This window comes from Spodoptera frugiperda, chromosome 18, assembly GCF_023101765.2.
Source record: "Spodoptera frugiperda isolate SF20-4 chromosome 18, AGI-APGP_CSIRO_Sfru_2.0, whole genome shotgun sequence".
Lineage (NCBI taxonomy): Eukaryota > Metazoa > Arthropoda > Insecta > Lepidoptera > Noctuidae > Spodoptera > Spodoptera frugiperda.
The window spans coordinates 8781661-8798931 of NC_064229.1; the positions used below are offsets into that span (position 1 = coordinate 8781661).

General features: G+C 36.2%; 1 protein-coding gene across 5 annotated transcripts in view; it reads left to right on the top strand.

Annotated features, from left to right (window-relative positions):
- Window positions 1–17271, top strand: part of LOC118277857 (rho GTPase-activating protein 7) — a 355041-nt gene that overhangs the window by 255039 nt on the left and 82731 nt on the right. For 4 of the 5 annotated variants that reach the window (XM_050700316.1, XM_050700317.1, XM_035596825.2 and 1 more), the window contains one exon: window positions 16958–17029. In XM_050700316.1, coding sequence (XP_050556273.1) covers window positions 16958–17029 — 72 coding nt within the window. Of the gene's footprint in view, window positions 1–5297; window positions 5776–16957; window positions 17030–17271 lie in introns of those variants that run through there. The other variant, XM_035596827.2, reaches the window with a different exon arrangement.

The following is a 17271-nucleotide window of genomic DNA, read 5'->3' on the forward strand; positions in this document are numbered from 1 at the left end:
TTTAATTGACACATTTTTTATAATAAAAAAATAGTTTTCAATAAAAAAAAACCATAAAATGAATATATTAAAAATAAATCTTCGCCACACTTACTAAAAAATACAATTCTAAAAATTTTTTTTTTTCATATTTTATTTTATTTATTTTTATTTTACACTTTATGTACATTGTACAAAGGAGGACTTAATGCCAATTTGGCATTCTCTACCAGTCAACCTTGGGGTGATGCAGAGAGACAACAGCAGGTGTAACAGCAGGCACATATTGAAATATTAAAAGATAAATAAATTATAATTATATTTATAACGATCATGTTATATATACAATAAATATTACAATATATACATACATATATACATACATACATACATACATACATACATACATACATACATACATACATGTACTATGTGTGTGTTGAGTCTGTCAGCCTCTTCCATATATGCTCACGAAGCCTAAATTTGAAGGACAGTCGACTGGTCGCCGTCCTGACATCCGTAGGCAGCGCATTCCACAGCAAAATGGATTGTATGAAGAAAGAAGAGTGAAGGAAGTCAGTACGATGAGTTGGACATTGTAGAAGAAGATTATTAGAGGAGCGGAGATACTTGCTGTGGTTTGCGCTTATATATTGGAAATAAGAGGATAGATATGTAGGAGAATTAGGGGAGTTTAGTAGGGAGAATAAAGTGGTTAACGCCCGTTGTTCCCTGCGCTGGCGTATGGGCAACCACTTTAATTGCAATCGAAATGCAGAGACATGGTCGTATTTACGCAGATTGAAGACGAATCGAATGCAGTTATTCAGAAGGCGGTCAAGTTTGTTGAGTAGGTCTGCATTCAGGTCGTAAAAACACACATCAGCATAATCAAAAATGGGGAAAACCAAGGACTGGACAAGCATTATCTTGGCGGAGGACGGAAGAAAGTTCCTTAAGCGATACAGAGACCGCAGCGTTCCAGTAACCCGTTGGCATATACTGGTGACGTGAACACGCCAGGTCAAGTTGCTATCAACGTACAAGCCAAGGTTCTTCACATCACTGCTGAACGGAATGGTCGCACCATTGAACAGAACAGGCGGTATAGCTGCAACGTCAACCCTGCTCAGGGTACGAGAGCCTCCCACCACGATTGCCTGACATTTATTCGGGTTTACAGCTATTCCATATTTCGTAGACCAGTTGTGTATAGCCGCCAGGTCCGCGTTCACCCTCGCGATCGCCTCAGGCAATTCACCGAGCTTAGCCCGACAGTACACCTGTAGGTCGTCGGCATATAGATGGTACGCACACTGGAGTTCAGGTGTAATAAGGTTTATGAAAATTGAAAATAGAAGAGGAGAGAGAATACCGCCTTGAGGGACGCCAGCTTCCAGGTGATTCCAGTTTGATGAACTCTCATCGACGTGGACTGACTGCTGGCGCCCCTGAAGATATGAGGAAAACCACACCAGTACATCATCAGAGACCGAAAGATGGGAGAGGATAGCTAGTAGGATATCGTGGTCGACCATGTTGAAGGCATTTGAGAAGTCCACCAAAACCAGCACTGTGATCTCGGTGGCCTCCATTCCTGCCTTCACATCGCCAATAACCTTAAGGAGTGCGGTGACAGTACTGTGCCCAGGCCTGAATCCAGATTGCAGCGGACTAATAAGACAGTTGTGGTAAATGAAATTGGAGAGTTGCTTATGGACACAGGCCTCGAGCACCTTGGATAAAAAGGGAAGGATGGATATTGGACGGAAATGTGTAAGAAGAGTGGGATTGGATATCTTTGGAATAGGACGGACATAGGCTTTGCGCCATGTAGATGGGAAAACATTGGAGTACAAGGAAAAGTTTAGGATATGAGTTATGATTGGGAGGAGGAGATCCAGTATGGTTGTGACCATATCGCGCGAAATACCATCACAACCCATATCCTTCCAGGATAACCTTCCGGGTCTCTTCCAATTGCACTGGTGCAAAGCAGAAGGGACGAATTACACAGGGACGACTCAGGCCGGAGATGAAAGAGAGAGTTGCTCGTTTGGTTTGGAGATCCAATTTAGGGACAGTGGAGAAATGGAGATTGAGGTCGTCCAGACCAAACGAACTAGGAAGGTCATAGTGTTGCGATTTGCCGATGCCCAGAGTTCCGAGGAACTTCCAGATATCGGCAGAAGAAGAAGAAGAGGAGATAGTGTTGAGAATATGACGGCGTTTAGCGTTGCGCACCATCTGATTACACCGATTCCTAGCAATCTTGAAGGCCGCCCAATTTTCCTCGGTGCGATCTCTCTTGTGTTTACGAAACGCTCGGTCCCTGCGTCGCATCGCCATCTGTATCCCCTTGGTCATCCAAGGCGCAGGAGGGCGTTTCAGTTTCACCCTCTTTACTGGAGCATGACGATCATAGAGGTCAGTCAAAGTCCCGTTGAAAATGTTCACCTTATCGTTTATGTCGGTCGCCTCCAGGAGTGATCCCCAGTCAATGGCCGACGCGTCCTCTCGAAGTTTCCCAACGTCCATCCGCGCAAAACAACGCCTGTACAGGACCCTAGGCTTCACCTTGGGTGGTTTCAGGACATAGGACAATACAACAATTATAACCTAAAATACTTATCCCAAATCCTACACCAGTCATGGTCACATTACACCGTAAGTATGGACTTTAAAACAGCGTTAAATTATTATAGTGCTATAAAAATTGCAGAGCTCTATCTCTGCTGACTACCCAACTTAGTAATATCCTATACACTTTCACTAAGGTAGTAAAATTTTCACGACGTATTTCAGTCGTTTTCGTATCTAAGTTGGTACTTTGTGTCCGTTCTATGATGTCTAGAAAATATTTTTTACGTTATGAAAATCTTTTTTTTTTTTGTCTGAATTGATTTACGTCCTTAGGTAGTAAGGTATCCGGAGCTGCGGACTGCCTAATAGATTACCGGGGCTCAGGAGTAAGAACGGGATGGTTTTTAGTCAGTAAGAGTCTGACACTCCCTCTCGCCTCGCCTAAGGTGAGAGAAGCCATTGGATGATTTTCCCCTCTAAAAAGGTAGTCAGGTATGAAGTGACCGTATCGTATAAATTAGCTGAATTTATGAAAAATATAATAAGTCTTCTTCACAAATGGTGCAAGTGTAGAGCAAAATGTTGCATTACACTCGGTCAGTTTCTCTGTCATATATCTAGAATGTTATTTTTTTTTATCTGATACAAATCCCATTCAAGCTACGAAACGAATGTAGGCACGTATAGTGGACTAAGTTTAAAAGCGATACAACCTTGAATGTTAAGTAAATACCTATCGATATTATTGCAAAGCTGCATCAAAGAAGGCTCACTGTCTACCACCTACGACAACCCCACACAATGAGATCATTTCACGATTTCTGTACTATCACGTCATCTGTATACAAATACACAACATTTTAACTCTAAATGCGCTTAGTATAATATTGTAGAAATAAAGTTATATGGTGTTGTATAGCGGAGGTGGTCTCAAATGATCCAGTGTCTCCTTATGCCGGGCGGTTTAGTGTAATAAGAATTCCACACACCCTAGATTTCGATTTGACACCTAGTTTAAACTTGACGTGTAAAAGTGTTATTTTATAACCTATTTGCAAAATAAATATCATTTATCATTTAACTACCTTTTATTACTATATACTACTATTACTGGGCTTTTTTCGGTTTTTCGAAAATTTCTCAGTGGTAGCACGGAGCCTGGAAATGTGCCCGGTATATGGCAATAGGCTCACCACCTATTACATGGGACTTACAACAAAAATTGTGAAATGTGGGTGTACATAAGCATTACGTGCCATAATGTGCCTACCCCTTCGGGGATTAAAGGCGTGACGATATGTATGAATGTATGTACCTAGTTTAACTAAAACTGTTGTGACGGAGTCTGGAAATGTATCCAGTAAATGGCAATACATTCACCCCTTAATCACATGGGACTTATAACATAAATGATGAAAAGTGGGTATACATTGTACAGTGGCACCTCTGCTTACCTCTTCGGGGATAAAAGGCGTGAAGATACGAAAGAATTTTACCTTGTATGCTTGTTAGGATGAATGACATAACAGATAATGAAGTTCTAAATATTTTTGTTTGTTAATTATTTAAATCATTATGTAACACGAAGTTTGTAATAAAAGGAGTCGGTAAGTCGAATTTAAATGTTATTGAGGAAGACCTATGTTCAGAGGTAAACATTTTATGGCTGATATGATGATGATGAGAATCTACCCAAAGTCAAAGTACTTATTTCAACTAAACCATAAATAAATAATAGTCCGTCAGTCTGTCTGCCAGTAAAGCTAGGTATTAAACCAATACATTTCAAGGTGTATATTCTAATGGAAAAGAACGACATCGTCACTCTTATAAGCCTAGTAAAAGAGACTACAATATTACTACGTTTTTGATGACCATGTTTTTCAAAAGTATAATAAAGTATTTTATAATAAATTGCTATTAAAATAATACATTAAAGTTACCTATTTATAGAATAGATATAATTGCTTGTTTATGTAATGTGTTATGTTATCGTAACCACACCTATAAATACAGGAAAATCTTCAAGATACCACATTCCAAGTACTTTTAAGGCGCTAATTGTACATAACTACAATCTACAATGTTATCATTATTCATAAGACATAGACATACACATTACACAGGTTAAAGGTTTATTTTTATTTAAAACTAGTTAATGTCTGCAACTTCATTCGGTCATAACAAATGCCTTAAAATTTTCGGGAAATACCTTGTAATCTCCGAAGAATCAGCACGACTTTCTGAATTTATATAATCTTGAAACCTTCAAGAAAAGAGCATACTCCTTCTTAAATGGCCGGCAACGCACCTGTTACTCCTCTGGTGGTGCCGGTGTCTATGGGTACTGATCGATTACCATTAGGTGACAAGTCTGCTCGTAAGCCCCAATTGCCATAAAAAATAGGTCATGTATATTACCGTCAATCAGAACTCAAAGATTGTTTATTAATATATAGTAAATTATCCGTATATTATTATTCTTATTATGTAAAAGTAAATAGCACTATTACCACATCCATACTTATTTAATAAATAGTTCATAACTGGCCCACTATCGGTGACGCGTCCAGCGATTTAAGGACGCAAGTAACGACCGTTTGCGATAAAAACTGATAACTAATCTCATTCTTAGTTAACTGACTGGCTCACTCGTTTGTTTCTTACATCCGTGGGCAGTACACTCAAATCACCGCCATTTAAATCTCAAAAATAACCGACTTTGTAACTAAAACAACCGTTAAAAAACAAATTCAATTCCAAAGTCAAATTATTTATTTATTTATGGCGTGTAATATTATTCATAATTCAAACGCATTCGAGATTTAAATCCGAAAAATTCAAATTATCAAATAAAGAATGCGTGTCGGTTTCAATTTGTGACAAAATTACGTTGTGGCCAGTGTTTTTTTAATGAGACGCGTCAATATTTTAACATCTTTATCGCTCCGTTATCAGATTTTAAATAATCATATGTATGCATAAAAGTGTTTTTTACGGTTTTAGTAAAAGCGGCTACTTAGTTGCACAACAGTTTGTGTTAATACCTAACAAATAGCAGTTAATAGATCGAAAATTTTCGTATGAATGAGTGATTCAGTGTCGGCAAAGATGCGCAGGAGTTTGCATGTTTCTGAGATCGCGTAGTGTTGTGCCTGTGAGCAGTGTTGTGCATAATGAGTGTTCCTAATTTAAGTGTTGATCAAATTACAGGTAATTTTGTGTTCGGTTTTTTTTTCTTTTGATGTTTACGTGAAGTGATAATTTTGTACTGGAATTTGTGTGTTGATTTTAGTATGATGTAATGTTATGTTTGTTTAGCTGATTATGTTTGAGACGAGTGTTATTTTAATTTCGTTCTTAAACTATCTTTCGTATAATATTTATGTTAGTTTTTTTTCATACATTCTGTAGGATTACTTAACATATCTTTTGATTATTTTTGTCATATTTTATGTTTATATGACATCAATAAGTCTCGACATATTTAACAGTTGTAAGATGAATGAAGCAGACAGTGAAAATCATAAATCCCTTTAAAACCTCTCCTCTAATAAAATACACCACAAAAAAAACAGACAACAATAGAAAAATAATAACAAACAAAAAACATGGCGACTGCCATAGATAACAAAGCATTTACATTTAATGTCTAAAGTAATATGGCGTCACTTATCTCCAAGTCTAATTACCCAGACTCATTACAACTCAAATGTCCCAAATTATCTGTTCAGGTGGACGAAATTGGAACTAATAAAGTTCGAACTAATTGTCTACTAAAAAGTCCTTTTAAACGACACTAGCGCCACGCCACTGTAAAGTGGATGTTAAAATGTGTTGATATTTAAGTCCAATGCATAACTAAAATCGTGTCTTTTTACTAGAATGTGTAGGTAGAGATGACGTGGTTATTTGATATTAACAAAAAAAGCAATAACACCAATATTATTGTCCTTGTGTGACCATTCGGAGAAGGCGGTTTTATGAATGAAAATGTCCATAATATACATTGATCTGTAGACTATAGACTGTATACATATGTATTAAGTCAATTAGATAAATGAGGTAATCTCTCCAAATATAATCGAATAGTTTATATAGAAAAGTTATTTTTGTATGTTAGAATAGAATAAATATTGTTTTGCTAAAGATTCGGAAATCTAGCAATTAGCTGGATGTGGCAGCGTGACAATTGCCGCATCATGGGTCGCGGAATGCTGCTCATGAATATGAGCATCTAGCATGACTAGAAACTGGTCGACTTCTTTGTCAAACAGTTACGTGTGTAAGCCGATAACATAATAAATAATTAGCTAGAAATTTTAAACAAAAGGAAAATTATCAAAAAAATATTACAACCTCAAACAGGAAATTTTCCTGTCAGTAGTTTATCTCACATATTCATAGAAACGAGAGTCCATAAGACCAGCTGTTGCTTAAAACGTATGAAGTACTTTACAAAGTACTACGAACCATCATACGATGTTAAAGCAAAACATTGCCAATCTTTTGATGTTTCTACCATACATACGTACATGAGAAGAATTTCCAACATTCTACAAGATATTGCGTAAAGTTAAAAATATATATTTGTTATGATTTGTGAGGGTATGACGTAGGTAAATCATTCATAACATTATGTTACTTTTTTAAGAGGTAGAAGTAGTTTTATGTTGCTATTCTTTTTTGTAAGAAGATATTATATTTGTTACCGTAGCTTTTTTTAGGGATAAAATCATCCAATGACTTCTCTGGCCTTGGGCGAGGCGAGAGGGAGTGTCAGACTCTTACTGACTAAAAACCACCCCGTTTCTATTCCTGCTTTTCGAGCCGAAGCCCCGGTAAACTAGGTAGTCCGCCGCTCCGAATCGGGCTTTTTACAGTAGCTGAATGTAGAATTGTAGACCTCAATCAGAGAGAGATACATATATTATACTATACTTGAAAGAAACGTGATTGTAACTACATTCGTAATCTACTCTATTGAAAAATAATCTACTATATAGTCAAATAAAAATGTTTCAAAGGTCTATATTTTTCTGGCGGTTTTCCAATTAAATAAAGTTAGGCATTAGGAATTTTCATTCTCCGAAAAGCACCATCTGCAGCAAATTCTTAACCATTGCATTATTTACTTTTAGTTTTAGACAGAAAAAAAATCCACACATAAACAAGTTTTTTCGGCTGTAGGTAAAATATAACACTTATGCACTTCACCATGCGCTTGTTACTGTCTCCTTGTGAACCCATTACTAGCCACTGGCAGCTAAGCTCGATCTTACCCCAATCTTATTTTCTCATTCTTCTTTAACTTCTCTGCTAATTACTTAGTGACCAATAATTATGGAAAAGTCATGCATGCGCGTCATAGAAAACCGACGTGAAACAACGCTTGCAATGTCTTTCGTCGTATGAGTGTTATCCCCAATCTCCCAAATCCGCAACAATCCTCATAGCCGGCAACGCAATTGTAACGCCTCTGGTGTTTCGGGTGTTACAACAAGATTACTCCGATTGCTTACCATCAAGTGATCCGTTTACTCACTTACCGGCTTATATGAAAAAATCACAAGATTCATTTTAAACCTCCACAAAATGACCCAATCATACAATCTAGTCAATCTACAATCGTTAAATTCACAACAAACCCATTCTTCATTCACCAATCCGTGTTCCGTCAACAACAACAGATGTTAATTAAAATTTTCGTTCATTACACCCGACTTTTTGACAGCGAACTCAATATTTATTGTTTGTGAACAAACCCGACCAGTTGTTCATTCAAATACGAGTAAATCCATTCATCGGATTGAGAAAACATATTTTTGTTTGTCATTGGATCGGTTTTTCTGCAACCCATTGGGCTTTGTTTCTTTGCTTTCGAGTTTTACAAGTTTAGAATTAATTAGATCATTTTTAGGTCAGTAACCGATATAAAGTTATGGAGCTGTTTGACTTAAAACAAATAGAAGTCAAGCTTATTTACAATAGAACCTTTTGTGAGGTTGTTTATTTGCTTTTTTATGTTTTTCTATGTGTTTATGTGGTATATTACATACGATAAACTATTAATAAACTAGCAGATTCGGCAAACGAAAAGATTGATTGATTCAGCAGCCCTTAAATCTCCCTCTTCAGACCACCCATAAATCAATGCTTAATTTTACTAATTGCCCCAAATACGCATTTATTCCTATTGTGACTTAACGACACTGTTCTTGAACCAATAATATTTTCAAGAAGCACAAGCACAAGTTACATTTTCCCAAAAAAAAAAAAACAATAGGACCTGATTACAACCACTAAAACAAAAAAACAAAACAGTCAATCACTAACCAAATAGGTAACTACATTGACCAACCCACTTACAATTAACCACCGGGTGCCACTACAAAGGGACCCACGTGCGCCACGGGTCCCTATGATAAAGACTTGGGTACCAGTGACCCACACAAATCCATTTTACCATGGTCCCGCTTTGTATGACCTTTCCGCATAATTGACGGTCAGTTTATACTGGTTTATCATAGCTTAGTATTACCAGCTGTTCTCTACTCATCTGCAAAATAGATCCCCTCTATTGCTACTATTGTGGTCTTTTAAACCAGCTGCGTTCAATTTTAAAGGTGTTGCCATGTCCAGCTTTGCAAAAAAGGCTATAAATTTGGGGTCATGTTTGCTTTTGTGACAGTGGTCATTTGGTCATCGAGATTATGAATGTAGATTGTAAAAAAAAAATTACATTGTAGTGCCTTTTTCTGTGAAGGTACGGTAGGATAATATTTATTGCAATGGAAACGATTGAGATCAGGGAATCGGTTTTAAGCTTTCGAACATATACTTTCGAAGATATATCGAATTGAAATATCGCGTTACTTTTAAGTAGGTACATTTTATACATAGAAATGACGTATTTGCTCCCACTCCTAAACTTTGATCCGTTTTATCTAAGTATTGTTATCTTATATGACAAAATAAAAAATACATGTCCAATATTTTTTCATTGCCTAACTGATGAACTAAATAGATTTTTAATTTTCATACCCCGTCATCATTCCTATTCTAGGTATAGAACATAGGATTCCAACCGATATTTTTCCATGGAAAAAAGGGCTAGGTTTAGTTGTTTACATAAACTAGATATCTGTGTGTGGTCTAGTACACACGCTTTACATAACCAGTATAAACTGACCTTTAAACATGTGGAAACATCATATAAAGCGAGACCATGATAAACTGGTTCTGTATAGCTCTATGTGAATGATTATGGAATGAGTGGAAATCGTTGTTGTGACGTCATTTTCTAGTAAATACTTAACTCGAATCAATGCACAATACTTAGATAACATAACTGTCTGTTATCTAGTGTTAGGTAACTGGATAACACGTGTATGGTGTTGTTCGAGGTTAGTCTCAGGTTCGATTCCTTGCTTAGGATCATAATGATTTTATTTTGGGTCGACAAAGCGCATGTAATGCCCGAAGTGTTGCAAACGCATAGGCTACAATAAACACTTACCATCAGGTGGGATATGAGATTTCTTGCCACCGTCGCGTCGTGGTATAAAAAAATTAGTTATCAATTGCGAGTTATATTGCTAGCCCTATATAACTACTAGGTAGATTATAATAAAATTTCAGTTCAAATCCAGAAATACTGAGAAATATATTAGACAGTCGAGATCCGAAAAGTTCAACAAAGCTCTCGCCATGAATCGAACCTGAAACATGTGCCCTTGCAACCACTTATACCGATGAGGTAGTCAATTAAGTACTACTTCATTCAACACTACCTTTCTCCAAATTACAAAACAATAACTACCTTTCATCACAATCAATAAGAATGATTAAATACTACAATACATCACTATACAGAAACAATATAAAGATAACCACATCTGAATCTTGTAACAAATCATTTAAAACCAACTATACGCCCGCGGCTTTGCCCGTATTTAAAGCTTTTGTTTTTCATAGTACTTTGCCTTATATGTACTAGGATTTTCTTCTGTGTCGTGAATATGTTTACAAACACATAATTTTTATTTTTTATTTATTTATTTATTTATTTCGGGATTACAAACAGTAGCATAATCATATGAGTAACAATTATTTATACAGAAAAATGTACTTATTACACTACCAACATCGTTATCCACCTATTACTAGTAAGAAATAACTGCTACATGCAATAATAGATAAAAAGTGTACGTAAATGTAAATATAACTATAAATATAACAATGACATAATATACATAATATGTGCTTATTGGTTTCTTAAAATATTTACTAAACATTTCTTAAAATTAGTTGTGTTAAGATTAAATATATCAAGAGAAGCAAACTTATTGTTAAATAAATCTATAAGTTGGCATAAAGGTGTTCGTGTACCTGCATTAGTTCTACAGTTTCGGCTAGTGGTTGTGGCTAATAAGCGCTGCGAACGAACTTGTCTCCAAGTTGATGTCCTAGGAACGATATAGCATAATTCATTCGTTAATTCAAGGCAGTCATACTTATTATGAATAATACCATGTAGGAACATCATGCCGAGGAGATGTCGCCTGGCCTCTAGTGTTAACAAACTATATTTACGCAGTAGATGTTCATATGGCTGATAACTACGGTAGCATCTGTAATGTAAACCGCGCAAAAATTTACGCTGAACTGTTTCCACATAATCAATGTATTTCATATAAAATGGATTCCAAATAATTGTAGCAAACTCCAGACATGGCCTAACTAACGATATATATAAATACCTATAAGTAGTAGCAAGCTGAAAATCTTTACTATTACGCATTACAAAACCGTACATTCGAAAAGCAGACTTAATAATATTTTCGACATGGAAATCAAAATGAAGCTTGGAATCCAAAGTGACTCCAAGATCACGTAATGAAAAAACTTTATTTAAAGGAGTACCGTTTAAGGAGTAAATATAGTCATGTACCTTCTTATTTTTAGTGAAGGTTATACAGTTACACTTTGGTAAGCTTAAGGACAGTTTATTCTCTGTGCAGTAGTGTGAAAGTCGATTTAAGTCACTTTGCAGTAGCAGACAGTCATTATTATGTTTTATGGTTTTATAAATCTTTAAATCGTCCGCATACAGCAAGAAGTTAGAGTGCTTAAAACAGGTATCAATGTCGTTAATAAATATTGTAAAAAGCAATGGTCCCAGAATTGATCCTTGTGGGACTCCTGACGTAACGGATATCTCTTCAGATTGATAACCATTTATTACAACTTTTTGCGTACGGTTTGTTATATAAGATACAAACCAGCGCAGAAGATTACCTCGTATACCGTTGAAGGCAATTTTGTGAAGAAGCAGTTCGTGGTCCACCCTGTCGAAAGCCTTTTGAAAGTCTGTGTAGATAGCGTCTGTTTGTGTTCGATTGTCCATATTCACGAAAAGGTGATTGACAAAAATCATCAAGTTACTATAAGTCGACCTCTGCCTGACAAAACCATGCTGTTGTTGAATAATTATTTTGTGAATAGTTGGATAAATTTCATTATAAACAATTCTCTCAAAAAGCTTCGACAAGGTGGACAATATGGATATCGGACGGTAATTCTCCACGTCATTCCTGGAACCTTTCTTAAAAACAGGCGTTAAATTAGCTCGCTTCCAATCTTCCGGAAATGTACCTTCATCGATACACTTACGAAAGACTAGAAACAGAGGTATACATATTTCAGCGGCCACTTTTTTAAAGAAAAGGGGTGGAATTCCATCAGGACCAGGACCTTTCGATATATCTAAGGACTTTAGTGCATTAAGAATTTTAGAGGAACTTATATGGATATCATTTATAATTTCACTACTGTTGTTATAACTTTCCGGCTGTACCCATTTATTAATATCAAATGTAGAGGGTTCATAAACAGATTGAAAAAAATGTGAAAATAATTTGCAAATTTCAAGTGGGTCGCTTGTGGAAACATTCTTGTAATATACACTAGAAGGAATCCCAGAATTACCCCTTTTACCTGCTACATATCTCCAGAAAAATTTAGGATTTTTACGAATGTTCTGTTCTGCAGTTTTTATATAATTTCTATAAGATTGGATACATTCCCTATTAAATCGGCCATTTAACACAGCACTTGTTTTTTTTTGATGAGGGATCGTCATTCAATAACTTCTCCGCCTTGGGCGAGGCAAGAAGGAGTCTCTTACTGACTAAAAACCATCACCCCGTTCTTGCTCCTGCTTTTTAGAATTTTGCAAATAGGTCTACATAAATGTAAACTAATTACCAAACATTTTCTCTATAAATTATTTGTAAGTAAGTATCTATACAAAGTATAGACAAAAAGGGCTCCCAAATACATACGACAGCTCTTCAAAATATACCAAAACACCAAGCTCATTCAATAGATATTCAATCATAACTCTTAAGAAACAGAGTTGATATTCTATTGATATTTTGACTCTTAAAAGTAGCTTGACAAGCGGCAACTATTGGGCTATTAACAGCTATACATCTTACTGTCGACTCCACGCCGGTGGCCGATAGCCGATAGTCGATAGCCGATACATTTGTACTGACAGCAAAGTTAATAAGCTAAAAGGTAATTGATTATCGATTTAATCGAAATTGCGTACATTTGTCTTTAAAGGGAGTTTTATTAAATTCTATAAATATTTAATAGAATTATTTTATTTTTAGTTGTACGTTGAATAAATTGATTTTGAATGCTAGCTAGCACATCAACAGTCTATAAGTGGCTACTGCTGACCAAAGGCCTCTTCTCGCACGGTGAAGGTTTGAGCAGTAATCACCACGCTTGTTTAATGCGGGTTGGCGATTTAAAACTAATCAGTGACCGTTGATCAGTGATCCTTAACCTTAGAAAGGACATATCCGAAGTTTGTAGGTTCCAAACCCGCCCTCATGCATGAGAAGCGTCTTATCCTCTGGATCAAATGTCAAAATGTTGCGAATATAATTTTTTCTTCAGTAATTTTATCGACCTCAGCAATAACGTTTTTCGTGTCAGATCAAAGCGTTTTTGGAGGTTAAAATAAGCTAAAATCTTCACAAAACCTTTAGGCACTTGGAATAATATTCTACCTCAGCTAAAACCATTGCCAATCTCCATAAGCCAACTATTATGTTCTCCCTACTTCCAGAATGCAATATTTATACAAATCATACATACACACATACATTTAAAAGAGCCCATGAAAAATTGATCCGCACTTTGCCACCATCCGCTAAGGTAATGGTAGAGGAGATCTTAATGAATTGATACGGCATTCTGTGATTTATTTTAAATATTCATTAAGGATGGAAGGGCGATTTTTGCTTGAGTGGTTTGAAAATAAAATAACTAGAAATAAAAGAAATTATTTCGATAGTTTTGTTTATGAATTCTGAAGCTTTCAGTATCTTATGACTTAAATGTTTTCAAGATCAGTTCACAAGTTGTCGTAATAAATAAAATTAAAGTAGAAATCTTAGCTCCAAAATATTTTACTTTAAGTTTTACTATCCGGAGCTACGGACAACCTAGCGAGGTTACCGAGGCTTCGGTTCGAAAAGCAAGAGTTCTTAGTCAATTAGAGTTTGACACTCACTCTTGCCTCGTTGGTCGAGTGGTCGCAAGTGCGACTGCCGAACAAGGGGTCTCGGGTTCGATTCCCGGGTCGGGCAAAGTATTACTGGGCTTTTTTCGGATTTTCGAAAAATTTCTCAGTGGTAGCACGGAGTCTGGAATTGTGTCCAGGATATGGCAATAGGCTCACCCTATTACATGGGACTTTAACACAAAATGGTGCATAGTGAGTGTACATTGTATAGCGACATTACGTGCCGTAATATGCACCTCTGCCTACCCCTTCGGGGATAAAAGGCGTGACGTTGTGTGTGTGTGTGTGTGTGTGAATATTTTTATCAAAGTAGCGTACATTCAACTAAGTTTCAAAGACCTATTACGTAATCCTTGACTAAACACAAATTAGTCAAGCATACTTCCATACATTAAAAAAATCGTAGGGATTGTTTTTTTAACTCTCAAACCTACCACATCCAAACAATTCTTTCATCTTAACCCTCACACGCTTTCCTCTCCATTATTTAGGCATTTGTAACCGTCACATCCACAAAGCGGTTGATTGTACCCGTAGAAGAAACAACGCCAACTTAACTTGACCCCTGACGCCCAGTTACATCTTGATTGATACCCCCTACATTTGTTGTAGGTCCCGGGGCCAAGTGGACTGGTTCTGACACATTAATAATGTATTAGTGAAAGCTTGGATGCTTTTTTTTGTTTTTCCTCAGAACCTTGGCTTGTTGTTTCTTTGGGCCAATTAGTGTTGTAACGCTACTGAGTTAATGAGTGTAGTGATGGAAATTGTTTTATTTCTATGGATTTTTTTGAATAGTACTTACTTTTTGGTTTCTGGAGTTTCGTGTTGAATTTTAATTTGTCTTTTAAGTAGTATTTTGCCCTATTTATATAACGATCTAAGCTTCTGCTAGCGGCTTGGCAGCTCTGTGGAATAAAAAGTATTCTATGTGTTACTCCAGACCATAATCTACCCCTGTTCTAAATTTCATCTCGATCCCCTCTGCCGTTTTGACGTGATTGAGTAACAAACATACACACAAACACATTTTGAATTATGTTATTTCAACAAACATGAAAATAAGCTGTTTTTAACTCTTTGTTTAATCCTTCTACGGTACAAAACAGTGAATCTAGTAACAGAAGATCACTTAGCATTTCTACCTAACCTCTTTACGTAACACAAGCAAAACCGATATTAGGAAATTGATTTGAAGTGAAAACGATAACATCCTGTGTTCAGATATTGATAGCAAACACCGGAAAATTCTTATTTCCGTATAAACAACGTTTTATCTAATCTTTGTATTAGATAAACGCCTAGTAGTACACTCTCTAGTATTACTCAATTTACCTCGTACCTGTCTCGTTAATCAAATGGTTGCAAGTGCTATTTAATTTTAATACCTACCTTGTTGATTCTCTGGTTGGGCAAAGTAATATCAAATTTTATGAGTTTCAAATCTTAGGGGTAACACCCTATTTGGTAACTAAAAATCACGGTTTACTCACGTAATTTAATGGAGAAAAGCTCTACTAGTTTCGAGTTACAGAGGGACTCTTCATCATGAGCAGCATGCGCAGACGCGGAGACGTCGTGCAGTCTACTGTAGCCTAGGAGCCTATGTCTTGAGAGCTTTTCTTTAATTTTTAGTTAATTTGTTATGTCTCACGATTCATAACAACTGCAAGCAATCGCCTAAAATTGTACATAGTAGACACACACTGTCCGTTATACTTTAGGACGCAGTGCTGATCCAAACCTAGTTGGCAAATGACCAACAAAGGAGTCTTCTTTTACTTAGCTATCATATAACCTCAAAAACCACAAACAAAACAACATTAAACGCACAACTAAAACTTTATATTTATGCAAAATACACCAATAAATTAACTAGAAAATTAAATAGAATGCGATTCTACTGACAGTTACGACTTTTCAAGCGTGGGTCCAATGACTGTTTTCCCATTGTTTCGCCATAAAAAGTCTATAAAACATGGTGAACGTAAAACTCTAGGCTTTCTCAGCGATAAACTTTCTATACGGCTTAATTATATGAGGTACCTGGGCTTAATGAATTTATCTGTTTCCAATATTGAAGCGTGACTATAAACTGCTAGCAATTTTCTGCTGTAGGTAACTATGTAATGTCTTGTTAAACATCGCTATATGATGTTATGTAGTCTATAACCGAAGAACATAAGGAAAGATGATGTTGACTTGATTGCACGGTTGGTGCGGTGGCTGTCGTGTAACGTGTAGCGGGTTCGATTCCCGCACGGAGCAACTCTTTATGTGATCCACAAATTGTTATTTCGGGTCTGGGTGTCATGTGTGTGTGAACTTGTATGTGTGTAAATGCACCAACGATCCAGGAAAAATCCTAGTGTGGAGCAACGTTAAAAAAAAGAAAAACCTATGAAAAGATGATCTAACAACTATTTTGTTGACAAAACTAATGTTTTTACCAAATCAGTAACTAATTATACACAGTTATACACTTCTGCTGTTGGTGACGTCCATAGGTCGCGGTGATTGATTTAGTTTAGAAGACAGTAAACTTATTGTTCACAATTGTCGTGGTCAAAAAAGGGTGTATTATGTTTTTTTTTTAGCTTACTTAGAAGTCGTATTAGGAGTAGTACTATTCGCACTATACTTTTATCTCTAATCCCTTGGGCCAAAGGCGTGAATTTATTCATAAATGGCGAAGAGTAGACAGACATGATTGATAAAAAAAATGTGTGTTTGTATGTTCTATCTCGAATTCTGTTCAACATTTTAATATGTTTTGTATGTTTGTTACAGAGATCGAAGCGGCAGAAGCATGCAAATGGCTAAGGGCTGCCGGCTTCCCGCAGTACGCGCAGATGTACGAAGGTAAGCCGTCTCAATTATCAATAAAATCCGTAAAACTTAATACCGTTACATACATTAAATATTTGTATACGATTACATTAAAGATTTAGATATTTTTTTCAAATGCAACACTCCACGGATTGATTTCAATTTTAACTTAACTGGGATTAGGCGAATCATTTATACTGCTTATTATATATCTATACAAAGAACCAAATAGGTACACATAGATACCTAATATTATTTGCAGAGTTATGTACATT